At 37.4% G+C, this 27599-nt stretch overlaps 1 protein-coding gene across 1 annotated transcript in view; it reads left to right on the top strand.

The window, feature by feature from the left end:
• slc35f1 (solute carrier family 35 member F1) overlaps positions 1 to 27599 on the top strand; it is an 88154-nt gene that overhangs the window by 36129 nt on the left and 24426 nt on the right. The window contains exons 2-3 of the mRNA XM_041253106.1: positions 3433 to 3608; positions 22243 to 22370. Coding sequence (XP_041109040.1) covers positions 3433 to 3608; positions 22243 to 22370 — 304 coding nt within the window. The remainder of the gene's footprint in view (positions 1 to 3432; positions 3609 to 22242; positions 22371 to 27599) is intronic.

Genomic DNA, 27599 nt, shown 5'->3' with positions numbered 1-27599 from the left:
TATATTTTATAATCGACACATTTACCAATTATCACAGACTGCAAAAAACACCAAAAAAAAAAAAAAAAAAAGTACAGCATGGGCTGTTAATGTACTTAAAGAAAAAAAAAATATGGACATTCATTTGAAGGAAGTAAGTCCAAAAAATCTTAACAACATTAAAGGAATTTTATGCCAGTGCAAGAAGTTCAGCAGGGGACCAGTATTCAGTCTCCATTTTAATAACACTAAGCTGGACTAAATAGATAATTTAACAGTAGAAGTTTTAACATCTCTGCTGACAGCCAGTTTAAAACCAGCACTAATGTATTCCTGTCAGTCATGAAAACTTTTAGAAAAGCAGGTAAATGCAAGGCCAGATACCACCCCCCGAATTACCGGCCTGAATTTGACGCGTCTGCAGGAAACTGAGGCACTGTCCCATGACGCCGCGGTCGGATTTGTGCGTGAAGTCTGGTTCAATCTTCAACTTATTCTGGCACGACTTGCACGCAAGGGTGTCCGACAACAAACAAAAAAATCTTTCGAGATCCAAAAGGATAAAAAAGGGCTTGAATATGTGTGCCTCGCATATAACTAGGACACAAAATCACCTCAAGTTCCAGCTTCAGCCTCCATCGCAGCTGCTCTCTTGCTTTCCTGTGTCATTTGAAACACTGCCCATCATGCTTGTGCTCAGTCCTCTAGTTTCTAATGAGATGCCACTTTCGAAGCAGAAATTCACAATAAATGGAAATGTGCAGTTTATTTTTAACAAGTGAACAATAAATTAAATTGCATTACATTTGGGACTATATTACGCTGCGGATGTATATACAATAAAAGTTTCTGGTTTTGTCTTAATTTAAAATGTGTTTTAATTATTTTAAATATTTTTCTTCCCCCAAATAACGGGTAACTGTGTTGTAAGCGCTATAAACCACTTCGGGCTGTGCGGTTCCGATTCTATATATTCTCATTGACCTCTCTTCTGCCTTTGACCCAGTTGACCATGCTATTCTCCTGTCCTCCCTTGTTGACCTGGGGCTCTCTTGCCTGGTTCTTCTCCTGCCTCTCTGATCACACATACCGTGTGTCCTGGCGTGGCTTGTCCTCCGCCTCTTGCTCTCTTTCGACAGGTGTCCCCCAAGGCTCAGTCCTGGGACCCCTCCCGTTTTCTCTCTACACCCATTCCCTGGGTCCACTCATTTCCTCCCATGGCTCCACGTATTACTTCTATGCTGATGATGCCTAGATCTTCCTCTCCTTTCCCACCTCTGACTCTGCCATTTCCTCCTGCATCCTACCTGCCTCTCAGCCACCTCCTCCTGGATGCACTCACGTCATCTCAATCTCTCTTACAAGTATCTGTACTCGGGTTTTCTGTAATTGCTCTTTTTGAAATCATTCTCATCCATTTATCGTACTTACTTCGTGTTCTTACTGGACTTTACTCATATAAGCAAATAGTTACTATAAAGTTTAACTGCACTTAGTCAAATTCGCTCTTATAAGTTACTGTATACTTTATTTTGCTCCTACTTGAAATGATGTTATTGTACTTTCATATCTGCTCTTATCTGTATTATGATATTCTGTATTGTGATATTTTATAATGTGATACTTTGTACTGTGATAACTTGTAAGAAATGTAAGTTGCCCTGGATAAGGGCGTCTGCTAATACATACATTATTAATAATAATAATAATAATAATAATAATAATAATAATAATAATAATAATATAATAATAATAATAAAGGGGACCATAGTAGGCTAATTCAAAACACAGATATGGACAATTTGAAGAAAACGAGGTTCACACCAATAACAGAAGAATTTAAACATACGTTTTTTAAAAGAGCAAGAAAATGAAGATGCAAGAAGGAAAACACGTACACACATAAACCTCACAAAGTTGTATTTGTGTTCAGTGGGAGAAACAAGAGAATTTCACCAGATACCTGGAAAACACCTGGATAAACATCTTTCAAATTTCATCTTGTCAGAAAAATAAATAAATAAATAAATAAAATAAGATGGGGATATTTTGAACCAAGTTCTCTTCGAAGCATTTCTAACAGCGTTGACCATTACCTGCGCAGACATAATGAATGCAACGTATTCCAGCACAGCCCTTCACAGTTTACACACAAAAACTAAATAAACTGTCTCAACCAAGCATAAGCAGCCTAAGCAAGAAGGTAAAGGCAACCAAGTTTAAGAAACATAGAATATATAAAATAATTATATGGGTCAGGATATACTACCACAGAAATATAAGTCTCTGCATTACGGTTCAAAACCAACTCGACACATACTGTGTGAATTCTGACCCATGTGTTATTCTATTTATTGATTAAAACACTTAACAAACATTAAATGCCTTATTTTTCAATGTAATGTGTAATATAGAAGATTGTTTAAGCGTCCCTTGGGAGCTAACTGAGCCCTTGTTGTTCAGTGATCTGTATGCAGTCTGTGTTGCCGGTGAAGGCATTTTCTTCCCTCTAGTCTTCATTTGGGCACAGTGACAAGCCATTCTTCAGCAGTTTTTTCAGCTTTTCCAATTCACACTTAATTTCTACCTACTAGGCCCCTGCTGTAATAACTTTGATGGCTCACTGCTTTTTCCCTATAATCATCTTGCAAGCAACATCACACCTTTAAACAGCAGTCTGGTTTGATTTGTGGCAGACAATTAGTAGAGGCAGAGGGATTTGGGCCAGTTATATTAATCCTACAGCAAGCCACTGTATTTCTGTTTGGGTCTTTGAAAGCATGTTCAACATTCATTACACTACCCACTTGCATAGTTTCGATGGAAAGTTTTGTGTTACAGTAGTTAGTCACACCATTGGTTTGTCTCTGTTAATCATCTAAAGAGTTACTAATGAGTGACCTTAGGAACTGGTGTATTTGCATGCTTATATGAAAGCAAAAAACTGTACATCTCATTTCTATACTGCTGAAGCTGTTTAAAATAAAAAATATACTTAGGATATCAGGCAGTGATGCTTTCCTCTGTCAATGGCATAGACAGCACTATGACTTCAATGGCATTACATAAAGTGAGTTTCACCTGAATCAAAGTCAGAACAAAAATAATAGGGTTCTTCAATTCTTTTGTTTCTTTTTTTTCTTTTTTTTTTCTTTTTTAATAATAATTGTTACTTCAGGTAAGAAATAGCCAGTAGCTGGCAACACTTTTACGGTCTACTTAAGTGGTAGATTGATTCATAATTTAGAAAATGTCTTTGGGAATTCTTATCTACTGCAACAGTAAGGAGGAAAGAGGTAAGGAATGTGATCCCAGAGCTGTACCCTCAAACCTCTCACAGTATTCCTTGCTGTGTGAAATGCAGAGACAGGAGCCCTTTAGCAATTCTGGTGATTTTTTTGATGGTCATTGGTCATGCTGTAATGGCAGTTCTATTGCTTGTCTCTTTCACAGGGAGCTGTTGCTGTCTCTGGCTCTGGGCCAGGTTCTGTCACTGCTGATTTGTGGCATCAGCCTGACGAGCAAGTACTTGGCAGATGATTTCAAAGCCAACACTCCTGTCTTTCAAAGTTTTCTTAACTACATCCTTCTGTTCCTGGTCTACACTACCACGTTAGCTGTTAGACAAGGTAAGGGCATGTTCACAAACAACTTGTTGGATGGGCAGGGTGACAAAAGAGCCCTGGGCTAGATCTCAAAGCTTCTGCGTAAAATGTCTGTTAGATTTGAAAGAACTTTGTCAACTCCCTGAAGAACACATGATTCAGACGTCTGCACCATTCATCGATGGTAGTTAGTTGATGGAATAAGAAGTATGTACAGTAGATAACAGAAGAAAAGTAAGAGCAACTGGCAGCAACTTAGAAAGACAATGGTTATCGATAGCAGTCCGATTCCTGTTGGTATGTTTAGTACACTATTGATAACAGTGCTTGCTGACATCATTAATGCTTTTGCTGTCTGTGGGAGGAGTTGGCACAGTGCTGTAGTAGCATAACTAATTCAACTTTGCCACCAAACTGACTCCAGAACAAATGTTGGCTGACATTTAGTTGATCCATGGAAAATGGAATGTCTTGTTCAGTATGCTGTTCTGAAAGTATTATGCATTCTTTATAATTGCAAAGGTAAGTGAGACCGGAATTAGACAAGCCTGTAGCTCAAAATTAGACTCATTAAAATTCGGCTCTTCTTCCTAATCTTTTTTTACAGTGCACTACGTAACATTGCACTTTTTATAGTGTGAAAGCAAGGAAGTGAAAGCAAGGAAGCAAGAAAACTGTGCCATGTGTTGTGCTGATCCTGGCTTTACACTGTAAATCCAGGATTAGCATATTTTAAAAAATAAATAAAAAACCATCACTATAGAATTAAATCTGTTTCATTTCCTCCCTCTCTAGCTAATGCAGTTCTTGTGCATCACTGGGAAGTAATTTATGCATTTCCATTGTAGTATTTCTGCTTACATGCAAAATGAAAAGGCACAACTTTTACACCCATCATTAATGTTATCAGTTTAGCATCTGTATCTGTATTAAGCAGGTTAGTTATCTACTCCTTCATGATCTCTCCTGGTAGATCCGTGGCTTCAGCCTCCAAGCTCCCATTTTATCCAATGCCTTCTGCTTTGATGGACTTTCTCGTACTGCAACATTGGATTTACTGGCACTGTGGTGTTCATTGTGCTGTAAGTGCACATGGACCCACCTTTTGAAGTCCTGGTTTCAGCAAGCCAGTGAGAGTGTTGCTGGACTGTTCCGAAGATTTGAAATAGGAACCTCATCTTTTAGGGTTAATATGAGAAATACACAGTCATTTCTCGCTATATATTTCCCATTATTAAATCACTTCGATATAACATACATTCAATATGTTTTCAATACTTTCCAACTCACTGTTGACCCAAAGCAAATATAATACTGAATATTGGCCAAAATACTGTTAAAATGATTTATAGACTTTTAGGTAGACTTCTAAAACGTTTTCAACTATTTTCTATTATATTAATCCAACTATATGCTGTTTTATGATTGGTTTTAGTGCCATGTATTTTTTATACAGTTATAAATAACATTTACAATAAATTTAATCTTTAAAATTTTATTTTACATCTTGCTCATAAATGTATTTCTTTATGGAGAAACTATAATAAAAACACAAACCAACAAGCTTTGCTGGTTAAATATGTTTTTGGGTCTTTTTTTTTGTTTTTTTTTTAAATGTACTTCATATCTCAAGAGACTGTTGATTGATGCATATAAACCTTTATGACATGGAGTAGAACATAGCTTTAAAAGGTCTACATTACCCTTTGTCTTTATTACTATTTAATACAGATGGAAATTGATCCATGCTCTTGTAAAAGTTACTTTAATAGGTACCTTAGTCTGCCAATTGGAATTGACTTCAGTTTAATGCCAAAGTGAAGTGTCCTCTGTGACGGTATTTTAGACTATATGGCAATAAATCATGCATGCTAGGCTTATCCAGTTCCTTTGAATGGAATTTCATAGCTGTATCATTATAATGTGGGTATTATTCAATGGCAAGTATTATTTTTTCTTCTGTAATTTTGGATACTGCCTCACCCTGGCAGACACAGTATATTGAAAAGGTTTTGTAATTCCCTAGTTGTTGCAAGAAGAAATCGCAAAAAATAGGATTCAATATTATTTATTTAGTGTCACCCTGGTGTCGCCACCCGTGTCGTTTGCCGTGTCACCAGTGGTGTGAAAGATGCTTATCAAAAGTATAGGTTATTTTGATTTTCTCGCATCGTCGCACATTTTTGCTTATCACATTGTGTCTGGTGTGTACGGACCTTAAAAGACTACCTGAAAGTAAGACAAGCAAATTGAGACTTTCTTTAACCTAATGTTTCCATAAAACAATAAATGCCTACTATAACGTGTTTCTTTAAAAACTTTACATGTGAGACCTTTATAGTGAATTAAAGTGTATGACATGTAGGAATTATCGACTTATTTAATTTAGCTATAATTATTTGGTTAGCATTGCACTCATTGGGAGTAAACTGAAACAAAATGAACCATTTAACATTTCAATGATTTAAATATTTGGGTGTACTTTTTTTACAACCTCCAGTCTGTGTTTTATGGTTGGATTGTTACATAAGGGTCAGATGGAATTTCTGATGGTCATTACTACTGTTCTTAGACATCAGCCCCAAACTGTTCAGGGAACTCCAAGGAATGTCAGAGAACTATTTTTCTACTCAGCAGTTGAACATGAAAGAGGGATGTGTTCATAATTTATCTGAAGACTGTGTTCTGACAGTACAAAAACAAAAAAAATGCCAGGCCTTTTAAAGTGTTAACAGACAGAAGTGCCTAAAGATATATTCTTTATGCAGTCTTTTTCCATTTAACAATCAAAATGAGTTATACAGTGAAATACCATTTGAAATACTAAAGATTAAAGACCAGCTACTGACCAGTTAAGGATTTATTTTCTATGTTTTAGTTTGCAATTGTTTCTTCATTTGAGTATTTAATCTGTTTTACTTTTTGCGGCCTTTTTTACTACCAAACTGTGGCGGGGTTCCCCCAGCCCTGTGCGTATTTTGTGTTTTATGTTGTATGTGGTGTGTTTCATGTTGTCTGTTATATGTGGATATAGTGGTGCACAGGATATAAATTGGGCGATGTAACGTAGCTATGTATGAGTGTTGTAATATGTATTTAGGCACAGGGATTGCACAATCACTTCACGTGCAGACAAAATGTGTATTAGTATGTGAGCACGAGGAGTACACAAATTAGTTCACGTGCCGATATTCAAGTGAATAATTAATCAGTAATTGAATCCCAGCACAACTGTATATAGAGAGGCACGGATCACTCACTCAGGGTTGGTGTGTTCGCAGTGGAGAATGGGAGAAAGAGAGGAAAGAAATAAATTATAAAATTATAAAAATATAATAAAAAATGGGAAGAAAACAGCAGAAGCAGTAGCAACAGCAGTCACAGGGGGACGTCGGCCAGGTCTACATTGTAGACGAGTGGTGCCCTGGTTGTGGTGAGTTCGGGCACACAGTGGCCATCCGCCCCACCCAATACCAGGGAGAGGAGTTGGCTGCCCGAGCAAACCAGGACCAAGCACCCCAGAAGAAGCTGGAGAAGATCCAGACAGGGGGAGCATGAGTGTCCAGTGCCCAGAAGGGGGGAGTGCGAGTGTCCAGTGCCAAGAAGGGGGAGCACGAGCATCCATATCCCCAGTGCAGGCTGTTTTTGTATCCACCCTCGAGGCCCAGAACCTGTGCCCTGTCTGCGTGGAGTGGGGCCACTTTGTGGTCAACTGCCCCACCCTTCAGGAGGAGGAGAAGAGGGAGTACCAGTTCCCAGCATCACAGGGATACTACATGCGGCTCCCACCTCCACCGCAAGAGAGAGACTACCTGCAGCTCCCACCTCCACCACAAGAGGAAGGACCTACCCTTATAACACCAGATTTTGACAAGAAATTCATCCTCCACACCGACTCTTCGGAGGTTTGTCTGGAGGCGATCTTGTCCCAGCAGGTCGACGGAGTAGAACACTCCATACTCTACATAAGTAAAAAGATGCTCCCCCAGGAGTTAACATGCCCATCATTGAAAAGGAATGTCTGAACATTAAATGGGCTACTCAGACCTTGCGCTACTACCTATTGGGACATTCATTCAATCTTGTTACTGACCATGCTCCACTCAGATGATTAAGCACTATGAAGGATAGCAACGCCTGCATAATTTGTGGTATCTGGCACTGCAACCGTGCAGGTAAAGATCACCAAAATGTGGATTACTTTTCTCGAGAGGGGGATGTAATGGGGAAAATAGATTCAGCCGAGTGTTCCTTTAGTGCCAGGTTCCCACTCTGAGCGATGGGATATGTGACAGAGAGTGAGTGAATCTGAGTCAACAATCTTCCTCCTGACCTGTGAGGGCGCGGTATAACAGGAACAGTGTGCCCCGGACTGGATGGTTTGACAGTTAATTCCGAGGTCAGTTGGAAGTTGCCATCCAAAAAGGAGGTGAGGAGATGTGATTGCACTCGGTACCAAAGGGGGCGTGACTGAAGGTATATCAGGTGTATTGAATCACTACTTGCACTTGGAGCACTCACTTTTGCGCTTTTGTGAATGATTTGTAAACAATTAGCTCATCAAGTTCGTTGTACCTTCTTTTCCAAAGACTAGAATAACCATCTTGTTCTTTTGTATTCCAATACATCTTCAAATGCACTGTTAAAAGCATTACTTTTTTTAAGAGTCACCAATTATGTTTTGAATTTTCGTCCTTCCCCCTAGGCCATGATAACAGTATGTGCACACTCGTTGTCCAATCAAAGGAGTCGAAGGCTGAATCTGGTGTAAAATGACAGGGCTCTGCCAAATCACAACTAGTATGTGTTTGACTTTTTTTATTTATTTTTTTAATGTACTCAGGCAGGCACCAAAGCAGAGGTCAGAGGTTACATTGTTTGGGACGGGGGTTTACAGTGTCGCAGGGGGCTGACATTTTTCAAAATCTTACCCTAGTCATCTCTTTTGTGTCTGTATGTTTTTTTAAAGCTTTACTTTTTTTATTTTGGGAAGTAATTATTGTCCGTCACATTTATATTCTCATTAAAATATTATAGGCATCTGAAAATGAAGTGCCAGGCAGCTATTTCTAAAGACCAGGAAAGCAATTGGAACCTTTTGCTCGCAGATTGCTTCTGGCTGTTACAATGATACAATTGACTGCCAGGATCAGGCAAAACACAGCAGCAGAATTTCTAGAGTATCGATATTTGGTTATTTAACTTTGTTCAAAAGAAATGCCCAAGCACATGCAATAACTATGGTTCAAAACACAAACAGATTTACTGCAGAGCATAGTGCTTTATAACTTAAACATAATTCATATCGCTGCACTACACGACCCTTACAATGTCACTGGGTTGTGCATTAAAACCATTCTACAAGTGCCTCTGATTTAATGCTACAGTGCATTAAGTGAGCTGCACTACTTAACTTTCATCAAACCAGCAAATTATGGAAAGCACTTGAGGCTTAAAATGGAAAACTTTTTAAGTGATTAAAAGCTGTCATTTCATCTACCTGTGGGACAATCATTTCCCACTATACCTAAAGAGTATACAGAGCTGTGACAAGGATGGCTGGTGGATAACATCATAGACCCCGGAAGGAACACATAGACAGGCAGTACTGGGGTTGAAAGTGAGGGGCTGTGGCGCTCAGTGTTTTATTAAATAAACAAGAATAAAGATTTAAACAAACAGAATACACAAAATAAAAGGGCACGTTGGCCAACAAAACTGATTTCAATAACGAGTACCTTTGTGCAATACTAACAGCAGTAGCAACTGTCTCTTTGTTTTCGCCCGTCTCAACTCTTAGCTCTTCATTAGCTTTTCCCCGTGCAGCAAGGCTGCAGCTCTTTCATTTTCTGGTCGAGGGGTTAACTAGCAGCTATCTTACTACCCCTCAGCCAGAGTCTGCACAAGTTTAATAAGACTGTCAGCTAATTAAATACTCAGTAGCTGACCAGTCACGCATCCTCACGTGGGTTTCTTAAAACAATAAACCAATAACAAATAATGGCGGATAGCTTTTTTCGCCCGCACTGCAAATCATAATACATTATAATACGGTACCAGCTTTTCGCTGGTCATATATTTACAATAACTCATAATACACAAAAATAAATAATAACAGCGCACATGCAGTATACTATATACATAGGGGGCGGGCACTTTGCCACAAGAGCATACTTGTTTGAGGGGGGAAAAGGGAGTTTCAGTTTTAGCATGTGGTATTTACCACTTTATTTGTTTTACTGTCTTAATTGTTCCCATATATAAAATCCCATTTACAGTATGCCCTTGGGGATTCTTTTCAGTGTTGGGGACCTGTGGCAGGGTAGCTGTTTCTACCAGAAAGTGAGACAGACACAGAAGCTCCAAGATTAAACACAAATGCGCACATTTAATAATAAACACTAAACAAAACACGTTAACAAAATAAAAGGCACAAGGGCCAAAACAAAAGGTCTTCAAAACTCACAGCAATACAGGGCGAGACAGCACAGAACACACATACCTAAACCTCTAACACCAACATTAATTCTGTCCTTTCTCCTAACAGCAGTGAACACCTATTTTATACACCTGTGGCTGGGGCCTAATTATTCATTTAATCATCATTCAGTTGTCGGCTCCAGCCACATTCCCACGTGTTTTGACAGGGAGAAATTTAACCCCCTTCCTGCCAAACCAATATTCCCCACACCAACACACACACACACTGGCAGGGCTTTACCCTGCCACACCGCCACAAGATGTTTTTATTTTTAGATTGAGAGGCTGCTGATTTTATTCATGTTTTTTGCCTGATTAACTCTTAACACTGAAGGACTGATAATGTTATTTTTACTGTAATGTTTCTTTGTATGTCAGCCCTAATTTATAGAAATGAATTGCTTATTTCTAGTGGACCTTTTATATAGGTTTAGGCATAGGGGAGTAAGTGACCCTGATTACTCAAAACCATGCTTGTCCAGTTAAAATATCAGGCTAACTAATATGTATTGACTGCTATGGGATATGCTTTTGATAACATGTATTATTTATGTAGGTTTAAATGTAATCATTCCTATTGACCTATAAAAGTTGTTTTTGAAATTGAAATTTCACACTGACTCAAACCAAACAACCACTGTCTTCATTCTCAGATATTTATAGTGGACTAACCACTCTTGCCTGTGAAATTTGCTCTTAAGGTTACAGTATAACAAAATCTTAGACTTATAATAATACATTTTTTGGGGAACATAAATAAAGATGTTGTGCTAAAATATAGAAGCATGGCATGAGTCCCATTTAAAAGGGAATCGGAAAGCTCTGCTGTGGCAGGTGTGAATTATTCAGGTCTTGCCTGCAATATTCACTGAATGAAAGGCTGACTAGATGGTAGGGCTAAATCTAATATACACAACAGGGAAAATGGCAGTCACCCCTTGACTTAGCAGACCATAAAACCCATTAGCACACAGTTTGTAAAATAAAAAGCAGAGTTCCAAGGTTAGTGTGTGTAATCATCTAGGGCAGTTTAGAAAAAAACTGAGCCCTGGAAACAAAGAACAAGAAAATAATGAGAATATAACAGCATGAAATTTCCAGTACAAAGGTAAGCATGGGAGCTGCAGAAGAGGTGTGTTTCAGCTGTCACCTGCACATCTCACTCATGACAGATTTAAATTCTTGCTTTAGCTGACATTCCTTTAAAGCAGGGCGCTGCAACTAGTTTTTCAAAGGGGCCAGATCGGAAAAAAAATTGAGAAGTAGGCGGAACAGAAGTATTTTGCTCTGCACATTTTTAAGCAATATAACAAATATGATATAACGTAATGTTACTATATTGAACAAAACTTACACATTTTACCAGAATTTAACAGAATTTGAAAATGTGTGTGACATTAATAGTGCATACTATTATATATTATTATATACAGTCTGAGAGCAAGGTAATTTGACTGAAAAAAATAGTACACAAAAAACTTGTCTGTTTCTATTCCATCTCTGACAAAAAAATGAAAACTTGAATAAGTTAAAAAAAAAAAAATAATAATAATTTGCCCCATGGAAAGGAGTAGGTAGCATATGGGAAATCGATGTAATCATGTTTCTACATTTTGGTTAATTTCCCAACTAATGGCATTTGATGTTTCTGACCAATTTGTTAATCTTTTGTATGGTATACCTTTTAAAGACAAAAAACAATGAGATTAGGAAAATAAATCTCCATTAATGTATGCACATTAAACTAACATTTCAAAAATACTCTATTGTACAGTGTGTATAGGTATAGAATGCAGAATAAGGTCTATAGGACAGCGCACATACAGTATTTTTCAAAGTAAAAAGACATTTTATTACCGTTAAGTGCTTGTTGTATTGGTCATGTATGATATATTGACCATACAAGGATTTTGCAGTCAATATTTTTTCAATGAACGTATAATGAAAAAATAAAAGCACTAAAAAAACAATGTTCTCCTGTTCATACATTAAAACTGTCATTTGTATACCTTGTATACAGTACTGTAAGAACAAAAGAAACTACAATCTTCAGAGGCTGAGTTGTGACTATCTCTGTTATTCAAACCGAGATTCACTCAGCAACAGCTCCCTTACTTGTGTCTGACATATTAATAGTTTAACTGTTATACGGTAACAATTAATAGTGAGTTTCAATGCGAAAATTTTTACTTTTTTCCTTGAGCCACCTTAATCACACTGTATTCCTTAACTACTGACACACATTCATTGCACAGTAAACACAGTGGCATTGTGTTCGGTACAGTTGGTAAAATAAATAAATATTTATTGGTCCACTCATTGTTGAATCTACAATTTTCAACATCAAGCTTTCTCTTCTTACTAGAAAAAGACAGAAAAAAAAACTTTCACGTGTGAAAAACTAAAATCCCCCACAGAATACACAAAGCAGGGCTCAATGGATCTGGCTGCGCGAGTCGTGTTGAGCGGCTTGGTGACTGGAAAGAGGTGGTGCGGTGCGTGCGCTGCTTGTCGGATACACAAATAAGACACACGTCTAAATCACAAATTGATTTACGATATTACTGGGGGTTTTTGTGTTTTTTTTTTTCTTTTTGATATTTATTGTAGTTCATTTTTGTAATTTTTGCTGACTGTCGGCAGGCCACCTGGTTGTCCCTTGCGGGCCGGACGTGGCCCACAGTTCGCCAGTTGAAGAGCCCTGCTTTAAAGGGTACTGGTAAGCAGTGAAGCCTTATCTTTGTTCTAGTTTTCTATTTCCCTTTTAGTTGTGCCATTCCACAGTATTTTTCCCCACATGACCAATGTGGTACACTACTGTGCCTAATTTGAAATAGTCAACTGAAATCTGATTTTTATACTAAAATGAGGAGTCACCCAGTCACCCCAGCACCTGTAGATGACTCAGCCTAGTACTGCTTTAGCAGGCTATGTTATTAGAGAAATGATGTCACATGGGAACCTTCAAATTGAAACATTTTAAATGTTTTACATAAGTAGTTAACCCTTTGCAGTCGAATGTCAGACCAGGTCCGACATTATAATTTTCCCTTTTCAGTCTGATGTCGGAGAGGGTCATCAAAAAAAGACATCAAGCATAGGTCTCTAGTCGTTTTTTCCCTGGAAAAAGCCGAGAAAACCTTTCAATGGCAGATACAAGCCAAAAAAAAAGGGGCCATGTCTGAGCAATACACATAGCCCCTGCACCAAACATGAAACAATTTGTATTCCAAAGTGCAGAATTGTATCTAGTTTATGACCAAAATATTCAGTAACCCTCATTCTTCAGTATTCAGTATTATAGTTTGAGTTATAAGCACATGAATCCTGAAAGATCAGGCTGTATTTTACCTTCTTAGCCCTTGTGAACTATATAATTAAAATTGAAATACCTCTATATGGCACAGATAGTGCTCATCTTTTGTATTTTGTGAAAACATAATAGAATTGACAGACTTGCTCGCCCACTAGTTGCAATAGAAGTGACATTGACTTGGATTGACTGCCTTTGGAAGCATGTGATTATTTTGTAAGGTGGAGAGGCTAGAAGAAGGACAAAATAACAGTAATTGGCACAATTTGTGCGCACCGAGTGGACTTCTTTCCACTGGGGAGGTTGAAAGCCCATATCGATTCAAGGTGTACACTTATGCAAAAGCCAACAAACAATTTATATTCTATTACTGTGTGATAAAAAAAAAAAAAATCTTAGATCTCCTACTGTAGCTCCCAGAAGAAGATTCCTGAAAAGGAATACAAAATAAAAGTAGAATATTTTGAACACAGATGGTATGTCCTTTCAAAGGCCATGATTTCCGATTCCAGTATAAAGTATCAGAACTGGTAGCAGATGGTTATTCTGTAGAAAAACATTCAGTAATCAAATTTGTAACAGTAGTGTAACAATACTATTCAGTTTAAAGGTAGATAAAATATTTAAATCGAAAATTAAACAAAAGTGTTACTGCCTTGAGAATGATAGTATGCTTATATGTTTACCGTTTAAAAAAATTATTTAAAACATCAGTTAACCAGGGATGAATAATGTAAGTTAGAAAAAATTGTCTCCACAGCACAAAAACTTAGAATTGCAAACTGAGAACTAATTTTTACGGGTGCAGTAGCAGAATTTTATTAACAAAATATAGTTTGGTATTCCTGAAACATTTGTAGATTGTTGTTAAATGTTGTATATCTGAATTTTGCAGTCTCTATAACAGTTTCTGAAAAATATAGGTTTATACGTCCCCTCGTGTTGCTACAACTGTTTAAATCATGTGCCTGTAATTTTTGTTTTCATTGTTAACATCCTGACAACTTTTTACCCTTATAACTTTAAAGTCTGTTTCAAAGCTCTTTTCAAAACAGCCACTCTAGCGCACTAGGGTTTGAGATCTGTCCTCTAAATCACTGCAGGAAGATCGATAACAAAACAAACAAACAAAAAAAAACAATAACTGCTCTGGCTTTTCCGTTCCGCACCACATCGTAGATCATTATTGCTGTGTTACCTGTTTGACAATGTGGGCAATAATCCTTATTATTACTAGAGCAGACATTTTGAAAAGGGCTTTGAAACAGACTTTATAGTTATAAGTGTAAAAGTTGTCAGGATGTTAACAATGAAAATAAAAATTACAGGTACGTTATTTAAACAGTTGTAGCAACACGTGGGGACGTGTAACGCTATATTTTTCGGAACCCCGCTACTTCCTCTTTAATTAAAAGGAGATTATATGTCAATGAGGACACAGAGTATGGATTTTATTTTTGCATTCTTTCTGTGGTGGTGAGGTCTCCTGCATGATACTAAGAATTTAAAAAGCACACGTGTATTCCTGAATCTCAAGAACGTTCCAGTTGCACATGTTTGTCGAAGAATAAAACCTGTACATTTTAAAGCAGTTTTTTAAAAATGTTTTTCAAGAGGACTGTTTTGTTTTGACGCAGATTAAATGTGCGATCCCTCCACCCTGTGTATCATCCATTTTTGTGCAAGGCATGCATTAAATCCTTTCTGTTGTATCATCCTTCCATAGATCTTGCTTCAAACTTGTTTGATCCTAGCATGGTCCTTGCATTTTTATTGGTATGGGTAAGCAAAAAAATATATGTAGCTGGAGAAAACAAATCTGAATAGTTAACCTAAAGCAACTCATAGTAACACATTAGTCTTGTTTTTCTTGCAAGCATAGTATATAAAAATGTATTATTAGAGTACTTTATCATAGCCTTGAGGAAACTGAATGATGGCATTTCAGTTATAAAAATGATGCTAACAAAATAATTTCAGTAAATCTTATCTAATATATGTTGCTATAATTTCACTGATAGCAGATTTTCCTATGTGTAAAATGCATGCATTATGGTAAAGTTATTGCGCCTAGCTTCTGGGAGTTTAAATTATTTTAAAGAAAATAAATGGCAAACATTTAAAATGTTTTTTTTTGTTTGTTTTTTTAAGCATGAAAAATGAGATGTGCGTTTACCACATATTGCGCTTTCAAACTGGGCACAGATATCAGAAGTTTAATTTTTATTGCATTTAGTTAGTTGGCATTGTTTTCTGTTGCATATGCGCACTGTATCCAGGTTGAGCTGTGTTTCCCTGCTGCTTTGCAGTTTTCTGATCGAAATGTTTCTGCCAAAGCTCCGTGGCTAGCATCAAGATTATATCTCTCCTACTGATATTTTCTCCAGTGCATTCCTTGTACAAAATGAAATAATTGATGGCTGCCATGTCCAGTACGTTGTAAAATACAGCAACTGGACACCGGTGAGTGCTTTCACTTAGTACTAAGTTTTGTGCAGATGGTGGAAACTCTCTTCTCGCTTTGTTTACTGTTGCAACCAGGGTGTTTTTTTTTTCCTTCGTTTTGCTAATTACAGTGAAAAAAAATTCCACTGGTAACATTCATCCCTTTTCCTAAGTACAGTTACATCAGCCTAAGTACCCCATTGCCACCCAGTCTCTGAACAGCTCGGCAAGTTTCATCTTGCACAGGTCTGCTGCCAGCCAAAACTTGATCACGTTTGTTTGACATGTATAGTGTCCAGCATCAACATGTTTATGTCGGGAACAGCTGCTTGTCCTTGAAGCAGGCAATGCTGTTTTCAGTGAAGTCGTTCCAAATTTCTGATGACATGGCAAATATATCTGTAGTTGCTCAAACATCAAAATGCAAAAATGAAAAATTCTTGGAATAGTGATATATAACACAGCAGACTATATATCCTCACGTAGCCAGATGGCAGTTCTCCAAGGAATTGATAAGATTACACTAGAGATTTGGATAACACATATCTAGACTACAAGAGCAATATTCTATTCAAATACATACTGCTGTAAACTCAGTGGAGGTAGAGAACAAACTGGCTTGTGTATACATATACAAATAACATATTCTAGGTTATATTAACAGTAAAAGCATGTATTGTAATAAGCTGTCAAAATGATGGCTTTTGGCGGTTCTAGGTAGAAGTGCTTATAACTTTTTGATTTTTGTGATTCAGACTTTCAAACACAGTCAGGGTATTTAATAAACATATTTAGAAAAAGTCAAGAACAGATAAACGCGGATCTTTAACACATGCTGAGTAATTTAAATTTTAAAATTTAAAACCATAAAAATGATTATCTTGGCAGTTCTAGTGTTAAGTACAATATCAAACTAAGCAGGCACTGGTACCAAACCGAAGTCACTGAACTGGTGCCAAACTGACATGGTTCTGGATCGGTGCCAAAGCCACCAAACCGGTACCAAACTGTACCGATGCCTACCAGCTTCTGAACCAGTACCAATTCCGTTCCTGACGGGGACAAAGCACCTCTGTTGGACGCCCCGGTCATTCCAGGGCATGTGTTTGGTCCCGCGGTGGACAAGATGCTGCAGCGCTCTCTCAGTATGCAGGATTCCACTAAGGAGCTGGTTCTGCTTTCCAAGCAACATGTAAACCAGCCACAAACATCTACGCCTCAGTGTAGCGCTGGGTAGTGTCACTAGAAGGGAGGTCGTCACAACAGACGCATCCAGCCTAGGCTGGGGCACTGTGTGGAATAGTCAGGACTGCCTATGAGCTGGCCAACTTGCTCCTCCAAAAAGCTCAATGCCCATTCCACCAGGGGCCTTGCAACTTTGTGGGCTTTATTCCAGGGTGCACATGTCATTTTCACGCTAGCTATGGTAATGCACAGGCTAAGCCTTGTAGCATACCGGTCGTTGTGCCATCAAGCCCTTGCGACGTCTTGGGTATACTTACCCATTCAGTAATAGTTAAATTTTCTTGAATGGGAACGTTAGGTTGTTATCATAAAGCTGGTTCCCTGAAATAGAAACATCCTTTTTCTCCAGAAGCCAGAAGGAAAAATGACGCTGAGATCTGTGATTGCAGTACTTTTGATCCCTCTGGGGCGGAGTCACGTCACAGGCTCAAAGAGCAGCTTTGGAATAAAGTATTCGGGGTGTAAATCGATTAAAAAAAGGGAAACTTGGTGTTTTGTCCCAAGTGGCTTTTGATGTAATTTTAAACCAATATTGTGTTGAAATACCTGTATTTTATATGAACCCAGTGCACCAACTAAAATAATGCTGCTACAATGTTTCTGAAAATCTTAACATGCAATTTTCCAATACAGGTTTGCCTAATAAACCTGGGTTGAAAGCATCAGTTCTAGCAGGTACACTGCACTTTCAAAAACATTATCCCTGAACAATAAAATTTTCCATTGCCCAATAGAATTAACTAATTTTGCAGAGTCCCATTTTGTCACTAGGCTACCTGCTGTGCAAATGATTGGCGATTTAGGTCACCAGCTTAATCTCTTGTCCTATGTTTCTTGTCAAAGAAAACTGTCTGAAGAAAACACATTACTGTGCGGATTGGGAACTGTAGCCTGCACTTATGTGGCCACACATGGCTCTCTACTGTATGTTATTACACAGCATCTGTGCCTGAAAGCTAATGTGCCTTTGCCTCTGTTAAAAAAGTAGAACACTTGCATTTCGTAGTTGGTAGTTGACCCCGTTGCTCGCTGTACAGACCAGATAAACTATCAAGGTATTGCCTACAGACCACTCAAGGTTACTTTGCAGTTATAAACAGCTGAACTTTGAAAAATGGTAGCTTGGTTAATGTTGAGGTTGAAATATGAGAGAAGGAAGAGCAGCTGCTATTATGAGAGCTGGAGGGACTACAGTCAAAAGAGAAAGTAAAAGCCAGTCTCCCCTAAGCAAACTCTGGGTTGTCATGGCATTCTTGCCTTCTGTTGTGTAAGACTTCTTTTTCCCCCGATGGGTCCAAAAGCCATGTCTATTAAGTGCAACGAATGGGAATGATGAAGACTTTAATTTGGCCCTTTTGGGTTTAGTTAATTTCATTTAAGCAAAAGATTATGTCTGAAGGTTGCAGGGTTCAATTGTATGGAGTTTTTATTAATTTCTAGGCAGGTCTAAAGGTATTGAAAGTTAGCACTCTTCTTCTGAGTGTCATTCCTTTGTTTTGTACTACTGTCAGACTATATTCCTAAATTGTAGTCGGCAAAAGATTTAATTTAACTCTCACATAAAGCTATAATCGTTAGAAAAATGTTTCTGTTCAGACGCTGGAGGTTATGTTTCAATGATTTGACATTACTGTCTAGCACTCCTTTTCATATTTGTTATTAAGCCACAGTATAACTTCTTGAAACTGCAAATTTTGATTCAAGCCCATCATAGTTTTATAATATATCTTCAGCTGTTTGCTGTGTGTGTGTCTATATATATCTATATATGTAGACACACACACACAGTTTTAGACAAAAATATTTTGGCAGTTAAAAAAAATGAGAAAAACCAGAAAGAAAATTATTAATGTCATTTCTAAATGTTCCATTGAGAGATGTAAATTAGCGATTCAGCTTTGTAAAAAAAAAATCCACCAAATTATTACATAAGATGTATAAAAGGAAAAATTACATGCAAAAACTAATTTCATACTTTGACAAAAGTATTTGGGCAATCCACATATTTTGTATGAAACCCATTCTTTGTTAATTATTGACAATTATCATGATTGAAAACCAACACCTGATGATAGTTATAGAATAAATAAATACATAATCAAATGCTGAAAAATAAATTGGAAATTTAAAAAGCAACAACATTGGTTAAAATTAAAGATTATAGACATTATCTCAAAATGGCAGTGATACAACTAAATGAAAAAGGAGAAATAGCAGAAAGACATGGTTTACCGAAAAGCACTGTGTGGGCTATTATTGACAAACACAGAAGAACAGCAACTACTGCTTCAGGTGTTGATGACCAAGAAAGATTTGTGCAAAATCTAGAAGTGCAGCCTGGCAAAGTCCTTGGATTACTGCAAAAGATTTGACACAAGAATTGAGAGAAGATGGTCAAGAAATTCACAAGTGGACAATTCAACGATACCTTAACAAGACAAATGTCCATGTGCAAAAACCAATGCAAACCTTTGTTAAAAACAGCACACAAAAGAAAGCAATTGGAGTTTTCCAGTGAATACTTGAAGCCTGATGATTTCTTCAACCACATTTTATGGTCAGACGAATCAGAAATATAACTTTTTTCACGAAGAAAGGAACAATATGTTAGGCGGAAGAGAGAAGAATTTAAAGAAAAGTTCATCGTGGCCAGTGTTAAACATGGTGGAGGTTGTGAGATGGTATGGGCTTGTTTTTCTTCCTGAGGCACTGGTTACCTTTGTATTGTAGAAGGATCAATGAATGCTGCAAAATATCAATACATTTTGCACCCTCATTTGTTACCCGGTGCTAGAAGGCTTATTGAACAGAGGTTTGTATTCCAGCAGGATAATGACCCTAGGCATTCTGCGAAGTCTACAAAGGAATTTCTGAAAAAAAGAAAGATTGTAGTTATGGATTGGCCATCTCAGTCACCAGACTGCTGAAGGCTGCTGTTGCAAACAGGAAAACAAAGTCAGTTGCAGAACTCAAAGATGCATGTGTTGAAGAAAATGCAAAAATATCTCCGGAAACATGCCAGGAACTTGTTTCAAAATACAAAAAAAGACTGCAAGCTATAAAGGAAGCAAAGTTTAGGCACACAAAATACTAATGAGAGGGTGCCCAAATACTTATGTCAAAGTATGTCATTAGTTTTTGCATGTTATTTTTCATTTTATCCATGTTATGTAATAATGTGTTGTTTTATTATAAAGCTGAATCTCAAATTTATATTTTTCAATAAAACAATTAGACTTTATAGATATTACTTTGTGATTTTTCTCTTTTTTTAACTGCCCAAATACTTTTGTCTGTGACTCTGTGTGTGTATATATACAGTGGTTTGTAGAAGTATTCAACCCCCTGCAAAGTTTTCACATTTTGTTGGCACTTGAGCGTGCTCCATGACGCTTTCAAATTAGACTTTACATGTAGAATCTACACAAACTACTCCACATTGATAAAGTAAAACAAATGCATATAGAATATAAATAAGTACGATTTACAAAGCAAAACAGATTAATCTCAGTTGCATAAGTATTCAACCCCTTTGCTACTGCAGCCCTAAATCAGCTCAGGTACAAATGATTTGTTTGAAAGGTCACAAAATTAGTGAAATGGTTTCAGCCTGTGTGTACTCAAAGTGGTTTAACTTGTAGATAATTTCCCTGCGGTATATAAAGACTTTCAAGCTGCAACTCACATAGTGATCCAACAAAGCAACCATGTAGACCAGTGAGCTTTCGAAACATGTCAGGGATAAAGTAGTAGAGACACACAGAGCACAAGAAGGGTACAAGTAAATTTCAAAAGTGCTGATTATCCCTCTCAGCACAGTGAAATCCATCATTAAGAAGTGGAACATGCATGCAGGAAACTGGTTCGGGATGTCACTCTGAAGCCGACATTGACCTTCAGAGATCTACAAAGTTCTGTGTCTGAGATGTCAGTCAGTGTTCACACATAAACAATAAGCTAGTCCCTACACAAAGCTGGCCTGTATGGATGGGTGGCAAGAAAGAAGCCATTACTCAAAAAGCATCATCTTAAAGCAAAAAAACATGCAAAAAAGCATGTAGATGGCACTTAGTCATTGAAAAAGGATTTGTGTTCGAGACAAAAATTGAACTTCTCGGTCTAAATTCCAAGCGTTACGTCTGGCGCAGGCTCAACACTGAACATCACCCGGTCAACACCGTCCCAACTGTCAAGCATGGTGGTGGCAGCATCATGTTATTGGGATGCTTCTCTTTAGCAGAGACTGGGAAGCTTGTCGGGATAGAGGGGAGAATGGATGGTGCAAAGTACAGGCAACTCCTTGAGGAAAAACTGGTTGAGTCAGCCAAGAAACTGGGGAGGAAATTCACATTTCAGCAGGACAATGACTGAAGCACAAAACCAAAGCCACACTGGAGTGGTTGAACAAGAAGAGAATTAATGTTCTTGAGTGGCCCAGTCAAATTCCTGACTTGAATCCAATCGAAAATTTATGGCGAGTCTTGAAGATTACAGTCCTTTGACGATCCCCAACAAACTTATCAGAACTAGAGCAATTTTCCCATGAAGAATGGGCAAAACATTTCACCATCGTACTGTGCAAAGCTAACATAGACCTATCCAAAAAGACTCATAGCCTTAATTGCTGCAAAAGGTGCTTCTACCAAGTACTGACTTAAGGGGCATTCTAATGAATACTTATGCAACCAGTACATTTCATTTTGTACATTTTCTTTGCACGTTTTGCTGACATTTAACCTCCTCCTCATATAACAGTGTTCAGTTTAACCACTACAGCTTTGAATAAAAAAAGTTTGTTCGAAAAACTGTGCATACATTATTTGTAATTCAACAAAATGTGACATTATTGGTAGGGGGTGAATACTTCTGCAAACCATTGTGTGTGTGTGTGTGTGTATGTGTATATATGTGATTGATTGATGTATATATATATATATATATATATATATATATATATATATATATATATATATATATATATATATATATATATATATATATATTTCAAACAGCTTTGTTCTTTCTATTTATATTCCAGCTGCAAACTGGAATAAACCCCAGGTGGTTTACTGTTGAAATTTTATTAAATTGTTTTAAGGTGTTTAGATATAGACAGTACTGTAGTACTTTAGAAACCTGATTAAGTAACTGTTTTTTTTCCCTTGTGTCCCCCAGGAGAAGAGAACTTATTGGTAATATTGAAAAGAAGATGGTGGAAGTACATGATACTAAGCTTGGTAGATATAGAAGCCAATTACCTGGTAATCAAAGCTTATCAGTACACCACACTGACAAGTGTGCAGGTAGGTCTCTTTTGTTTCATCTCGCCCTCTCTCTTGTCTTCAGTGAAGTTGTGAAGATTTGTGCTATTTTTATTTACCTTTTTAGATATATAAGAGCATGTGCATTCAGACAGTCACCATTGTTCTGATAACATTTTCTGGTCTTTATTTGAACTACCTAGGATATTAATGCTTCATTCAGACATCACGTTGAAAATGCTTTCACTGGGGCCTCCTGGCTACTTGGATCTATGACGTCCTAGTTTTAAACATTTGACTTGCTGTGTGATTCTTGGGGAAATCATCATAACGTCAGTCCTAATGAAACTAAACAAACTTTACTCTGGTAGAACATTGTTTTGACAAGGTGTAAGACTTTTTGCATCCCATGCTAAATGCCTTCTCCGTTCAGTCCATTCAGTGTGTTTGCTACAGGACAAGTAAATCCTTAGCAACACAAAACATCCCTAATATATCTTATTGTTCTGGTTGCTCTGCTTTTAATGAAATAATGTGGGAAAAGGAAGACACCCTCTCATCATACAGTACATCCAGAAGGGAGGAGGAGAAAATCCATAGGAGTTGTTTTTCATTCATGGAATGAGAAGGAATCTTTCTTCCGCTCTAATCTCACCTTGATCTCGCTCTTTGCAGGCACACTGTTTACTGTAGGGAAAGGAAATCAATTTGGTAAGCCCTCTGGTTTTATAGATTGGAAATGACAGACAGCAGACAATTGCACAGAAATGTCCCCTGTGGCTTAGTCTATTTCCGTTTAAAAAAAAAAATAGATGTACCAGAGGATGGATAATTATTACTATGCCTTTATAGTTTGGATTTTGAAAACAGTACGATATGTCTTAACCTCTTGCCAAGTATGAATACATGGCACTGAAATTATCCTTTTCCATCATCAACCAATGGAAAATATGCTAACAGTCATCAAGAAGGGCAAATCAGAAACTCCTTTAACTGAAACAGGAAATGGGAACAGATGAGCAGCAACTAAAGGAGATAATCATGAAGAGAAGCAGGGGTGATTGTTCTGCCAGGTGCTGTAGATATAGAAGAAAAGCGGGGCCAACAGTAAGAAAGGAAAGTGGCTTCCTTGTGTTGCCAAGATCTGTATGGTTTTGAGAGAGAAGAGAACACCTCTAGGACAGAGGAATGGCTAACAACAAAGACGATAAGGCCCCTGGTCTGGTCCTATAGAAATGTGAAATTAACTTCACTGTTTTAAGCCAGAAGGGATGGATTTGTTTACAGTTCACAATCACACGATTGAAATCCCATGTTGTTTGTAAGAAAAATTATAGCCTTCCTCTATGTTTTTATTCTACAGAGATAAAGGAAGCACGATTCAGTATCTTAATACAACATTCATCTCTCTTTTTTCCCACCCAATTTATTTACAGAGCTAATTCCACAGGGTCACATTATGCCTCTCTGCTTGTTTTTTATACCCTTGCTTTAATGTACCGTAAGCTCATTGCCAACATTTAAAAGCCTATTCGGAGTCCTCAGACATAGGCAAGACACAATAGGAGCCTAGGGTTTTTAATATGCTATTTTGACATATGTTCTGTGTTGGAAAAGAGATACTAATTAAATAGAAATGAGGACAAATGGAGACAGATTATTGAGGGAATCCATTTTAATAGGTAATCATAGATAAGCCTGATTTCCAACAGTAAGAACCGTACAAGCCTTGTAGTGAAACCTATCCAGAAATGTGTTACAGAAATGTAAGTCCTGCTGTACCTACTGAGCATGGGTGGTGCGTATAAGAGGCTTGGGGGGAGGCTAAGCCTTCCCAAAATAAATTGCCCAAACCCTCACAAGAAATTGTTCTGACCAACACAAAAAATATTTTTGAGAGAAGATCAATGTTTTGTTTTGTTTTTTTGAATTTGTAACTGCATGTGACGCTACAATCAGAACATATTATTACTTCCTTCGACTGTTTGAACAAATGCCACCTTTCAGAACAGTGTTTGTGGTGCCAGAATATGAATGTTTCTGAACTTACTGTACAATAAATGCAGGGGGAAAAATGTGGAATACCGGTCTCCCCAAACGAAAGACTCACGCGCCTCCTATGCTACTGAGAAACTTCTTGTGATTGACATGTGGGTGAATGTCAAAGTTCGGGTTGGTAATTTGAAAGAAGTAATGGTTATGTGTAAATTAACAATGGAGCTGTGATCATGAGCTCTTTCTGCAAAAATGTCATGATTTTGCAATATTTCAACCAAACTAAAATATTACAGTACATCCTGTTGTAAAAGCCCATAAGCTATAAAGTTCCTAATTAGAAATAAAATGATTTAGCATTAGAGGTAGGCACATCACCCAGGCTCCTGTAAGCATGCATCCCAAAAAAGAAGAAAAAAACAGAATAGTTGTTTGATAATAATCTCATATATACATGGAGAGTATTCATAAGCAATACTCGATATGAGAAGACCTTTTATTACAGAAGATCAAATCCACCATTAGCCTGCCACCTGGAAATTTACACAAAACATCACAACTGCACTGGACTCTGTCCGTCCCGTCCCCCCCCCCACCAATAAAAAGTTAAAACGTAGCAAACTAATAGCTTTTCTGAAGAAAACAAAGAAATACCAAACAATAAATACCACCTGTATATCTCTAGTGCTTCATTTTATTTCCGAATGTCATGAAACCTCACCATTGAGTAGATTTAAAAGGACAGCGTCATTTCCCTTTTCTGAGACTACTCTTGACACTTCTGATCTCCTGATTGCACAGTAAATTACAAATAATATTTTATTTTGATAGTCTTCTGAACTTCTACTTACTTTTCCTTTTTTTTTAATTATGTTTTTGCTTAATTAAATAAATTCTGGTAGCTTGCTGTTGTGTTTTTCTTTTTTAATTAACTGCATTCACCAGGCTGTAAATATCTGTGAAGAAAAAAAAAAAAAAGAAAATCAAAAAAATAAACATTTTGTAGTTAATGTTAGTGGTAAGACTGTTGCAAATGTAGCTTGCCTGCTTCCATTCACAGTGGCTGTGTAAAGCTGGAGAAGTTACCCTATAGTACTACTTTAGTATTGCACTAAAAATAATTATTTATTTATATACATAAATCTACCGAAAGCAAAGGTATGGATTTTCTTAGAATAAATCAATGTTTTCACATGAAAATCAGTACAAACTGAAAATGAAGGGCTGAATACACTATATCAGCATTATTTCTATATAAACAGAAGACTAATGTGTTCAAATCATTAATGTAAATTTGGGCAGCACCGACGGAAAAGAACAAAGAGGAAATTACAAAGGCAAAACAAATTTATATATTATGGGTAAAGCAGAAAAATAGATCCATCAGCAAGACTTGCTCTCAAACACAATCGGAAGATCACTGAAAACAGTAGATAAGGGAAATTGAAGGTGCTGTTCCTCACAATCTTCCTTACAGAGCGCTATTTTATTAAATTAGAAAAGTGTGTTGGCATGGTGACTAGGTGAACAAGCCACATACGGTGTCATTTTATATTAGAAAAGTGTGTTGGCATGCTGACTGGATAAACAAGCCACATACTGTGTCAGTATTCCATTAGAAGAATTCTTAAAGTGCACTAGAAAATTGGAACACATGTTTAGGGCCTTTTTAAAAAATGCAACCTATTGTGGCAGCTGCATTGTGTTGCGGTGTAAAGGGATTCTGAGGGAAAGATAACAATCTGTCATGTGAATTCCTGGGAGACCACTTTCTTTCATCAAATAAAATAGAAAACATTTCATTCAACTGGATTACAGTAGTCAACTGGGAGTGTCTATTTTCTTTAGCACTAAATACTGGACTGGATATAAAGGGGCATTTCTTATAAAAGTGTATAGTTATAATAAAGCTGTTTCTTTAGTTTTAATTTAAACTATAATGTGGTTTGAAACTGCTTAATCACTATTCAAATGCAGACTCCTACAGCCCAGTGTAGAGCAGACCAAAAGAATCCTGTTATATAATTGGGAGATGATGTTCTTATACATGGCCACAGCTTTCAGTGAAAAATCCATTATGTAAACCCAGGGACTTCTAATACCGTAGCTCAATGAAAACTACCCTGATTCATACACAGGATCAGTGGTATTTGTTCATCCTGTAAGCCATGGGTCATACTGGGAGTAGCATGGACAGATCTCCTGCCATTGTCTCCACGTGATGCTGACAGAGATGTCCTCCACTACAAGATGAGAAAGAAAACTACAGTATGGCCTGTCTGCTATTTTGTACTTGGAGATCCTGCCTACAGCATGGTGCATCAACTCAACATGCCCTTGCAAATATTACTCTCTTACCACACTCTTGCAAACCCCCATAATACTTTTTTAAAGATTAAACCACACAACAAAGCAAACCTGTATGGGATCTAACTGGATGACAATGTCAATTGATATAATACTGATATATAAAAATGTTCTACATTACTATTGAAAATATATACTATATCATTAGAAACTCTATTGTGTGGTACTTGACCGCGACTGGAGTCAAGCTTCACAAGCCGAGAGACAAGATCAACTACCACCCTGGTAGAGCCTTCATCGAGAGGGCACTATCGCTGTTAGAAAACAATTGTTCTCTTTATTTTCTTTAAAACAACACTTTGAGTCAAAGATTTACTTTGAACTTCTACTGATTTGTCAGGTACCTTTCCACTGAGAAATGTTTTAGGAAAATAATCCCGACAATTTTCATAAAGGATAACATAGGTAGTATGAGTTAAAAAAAATAAATAAATAACATTATTAAACAAGTACCTTTTTACTTTTAAGAGCTGCTTATAGTTTATCTGGACAGTGCCAGATATCCGAATGGAGCAATGTTACTGAACTGTCCATGTTTCAGTTTGTTGTTGTTGAAAGATGGTGTGCTCCAGTCAAGCTGCCAGGCCGTGGAGTGACTGATGCCCAGTGGCAGGTATAGGACCGGTTGCTTTCGTAGTTGCAGAGCAATGATTGGCTAGTTTTGGTTGATAATAAAATACATTTAGACCAATTGTGTCTAATAGATGTGAACTGAGCTTTCTGTAAGGCAAGTCAAAAATCGGTAAGGCGGTACTCGAGCAAATTGATTTTAAATTTGATTCACAGCTGATGCTATGACACAGAAGCAGGCATGGGTGTGAACTTTACTATAGCGATTAAAAACTGTTTAATGCACACCTTATTTGAAAAGCTTAATTTCCGCACCACATCCCTTGGACAGTTCCTCAA

This window comes from Polyodon spathula, chromosome 6 (genome assembly GCF_017654505.1).
Source record: "Polyodon spathula isolate WHYD16114869_AA chromosome 6, ASM1765450v1, whole genome shotgun sequence".
NCBI classification, from domain to species: domain Eukaryota; kingdom Metazoa; phylum Chordata; class Actinopteri; order Acipenseriformes; family Polyodontidae; genus Polyodon; species Polyodon spathula.
The sequence above is the reverse complement of the archived record's forward strand: the minus strand, read 5'-3'. Positions and strand labels throughout refer to the sequence as shown.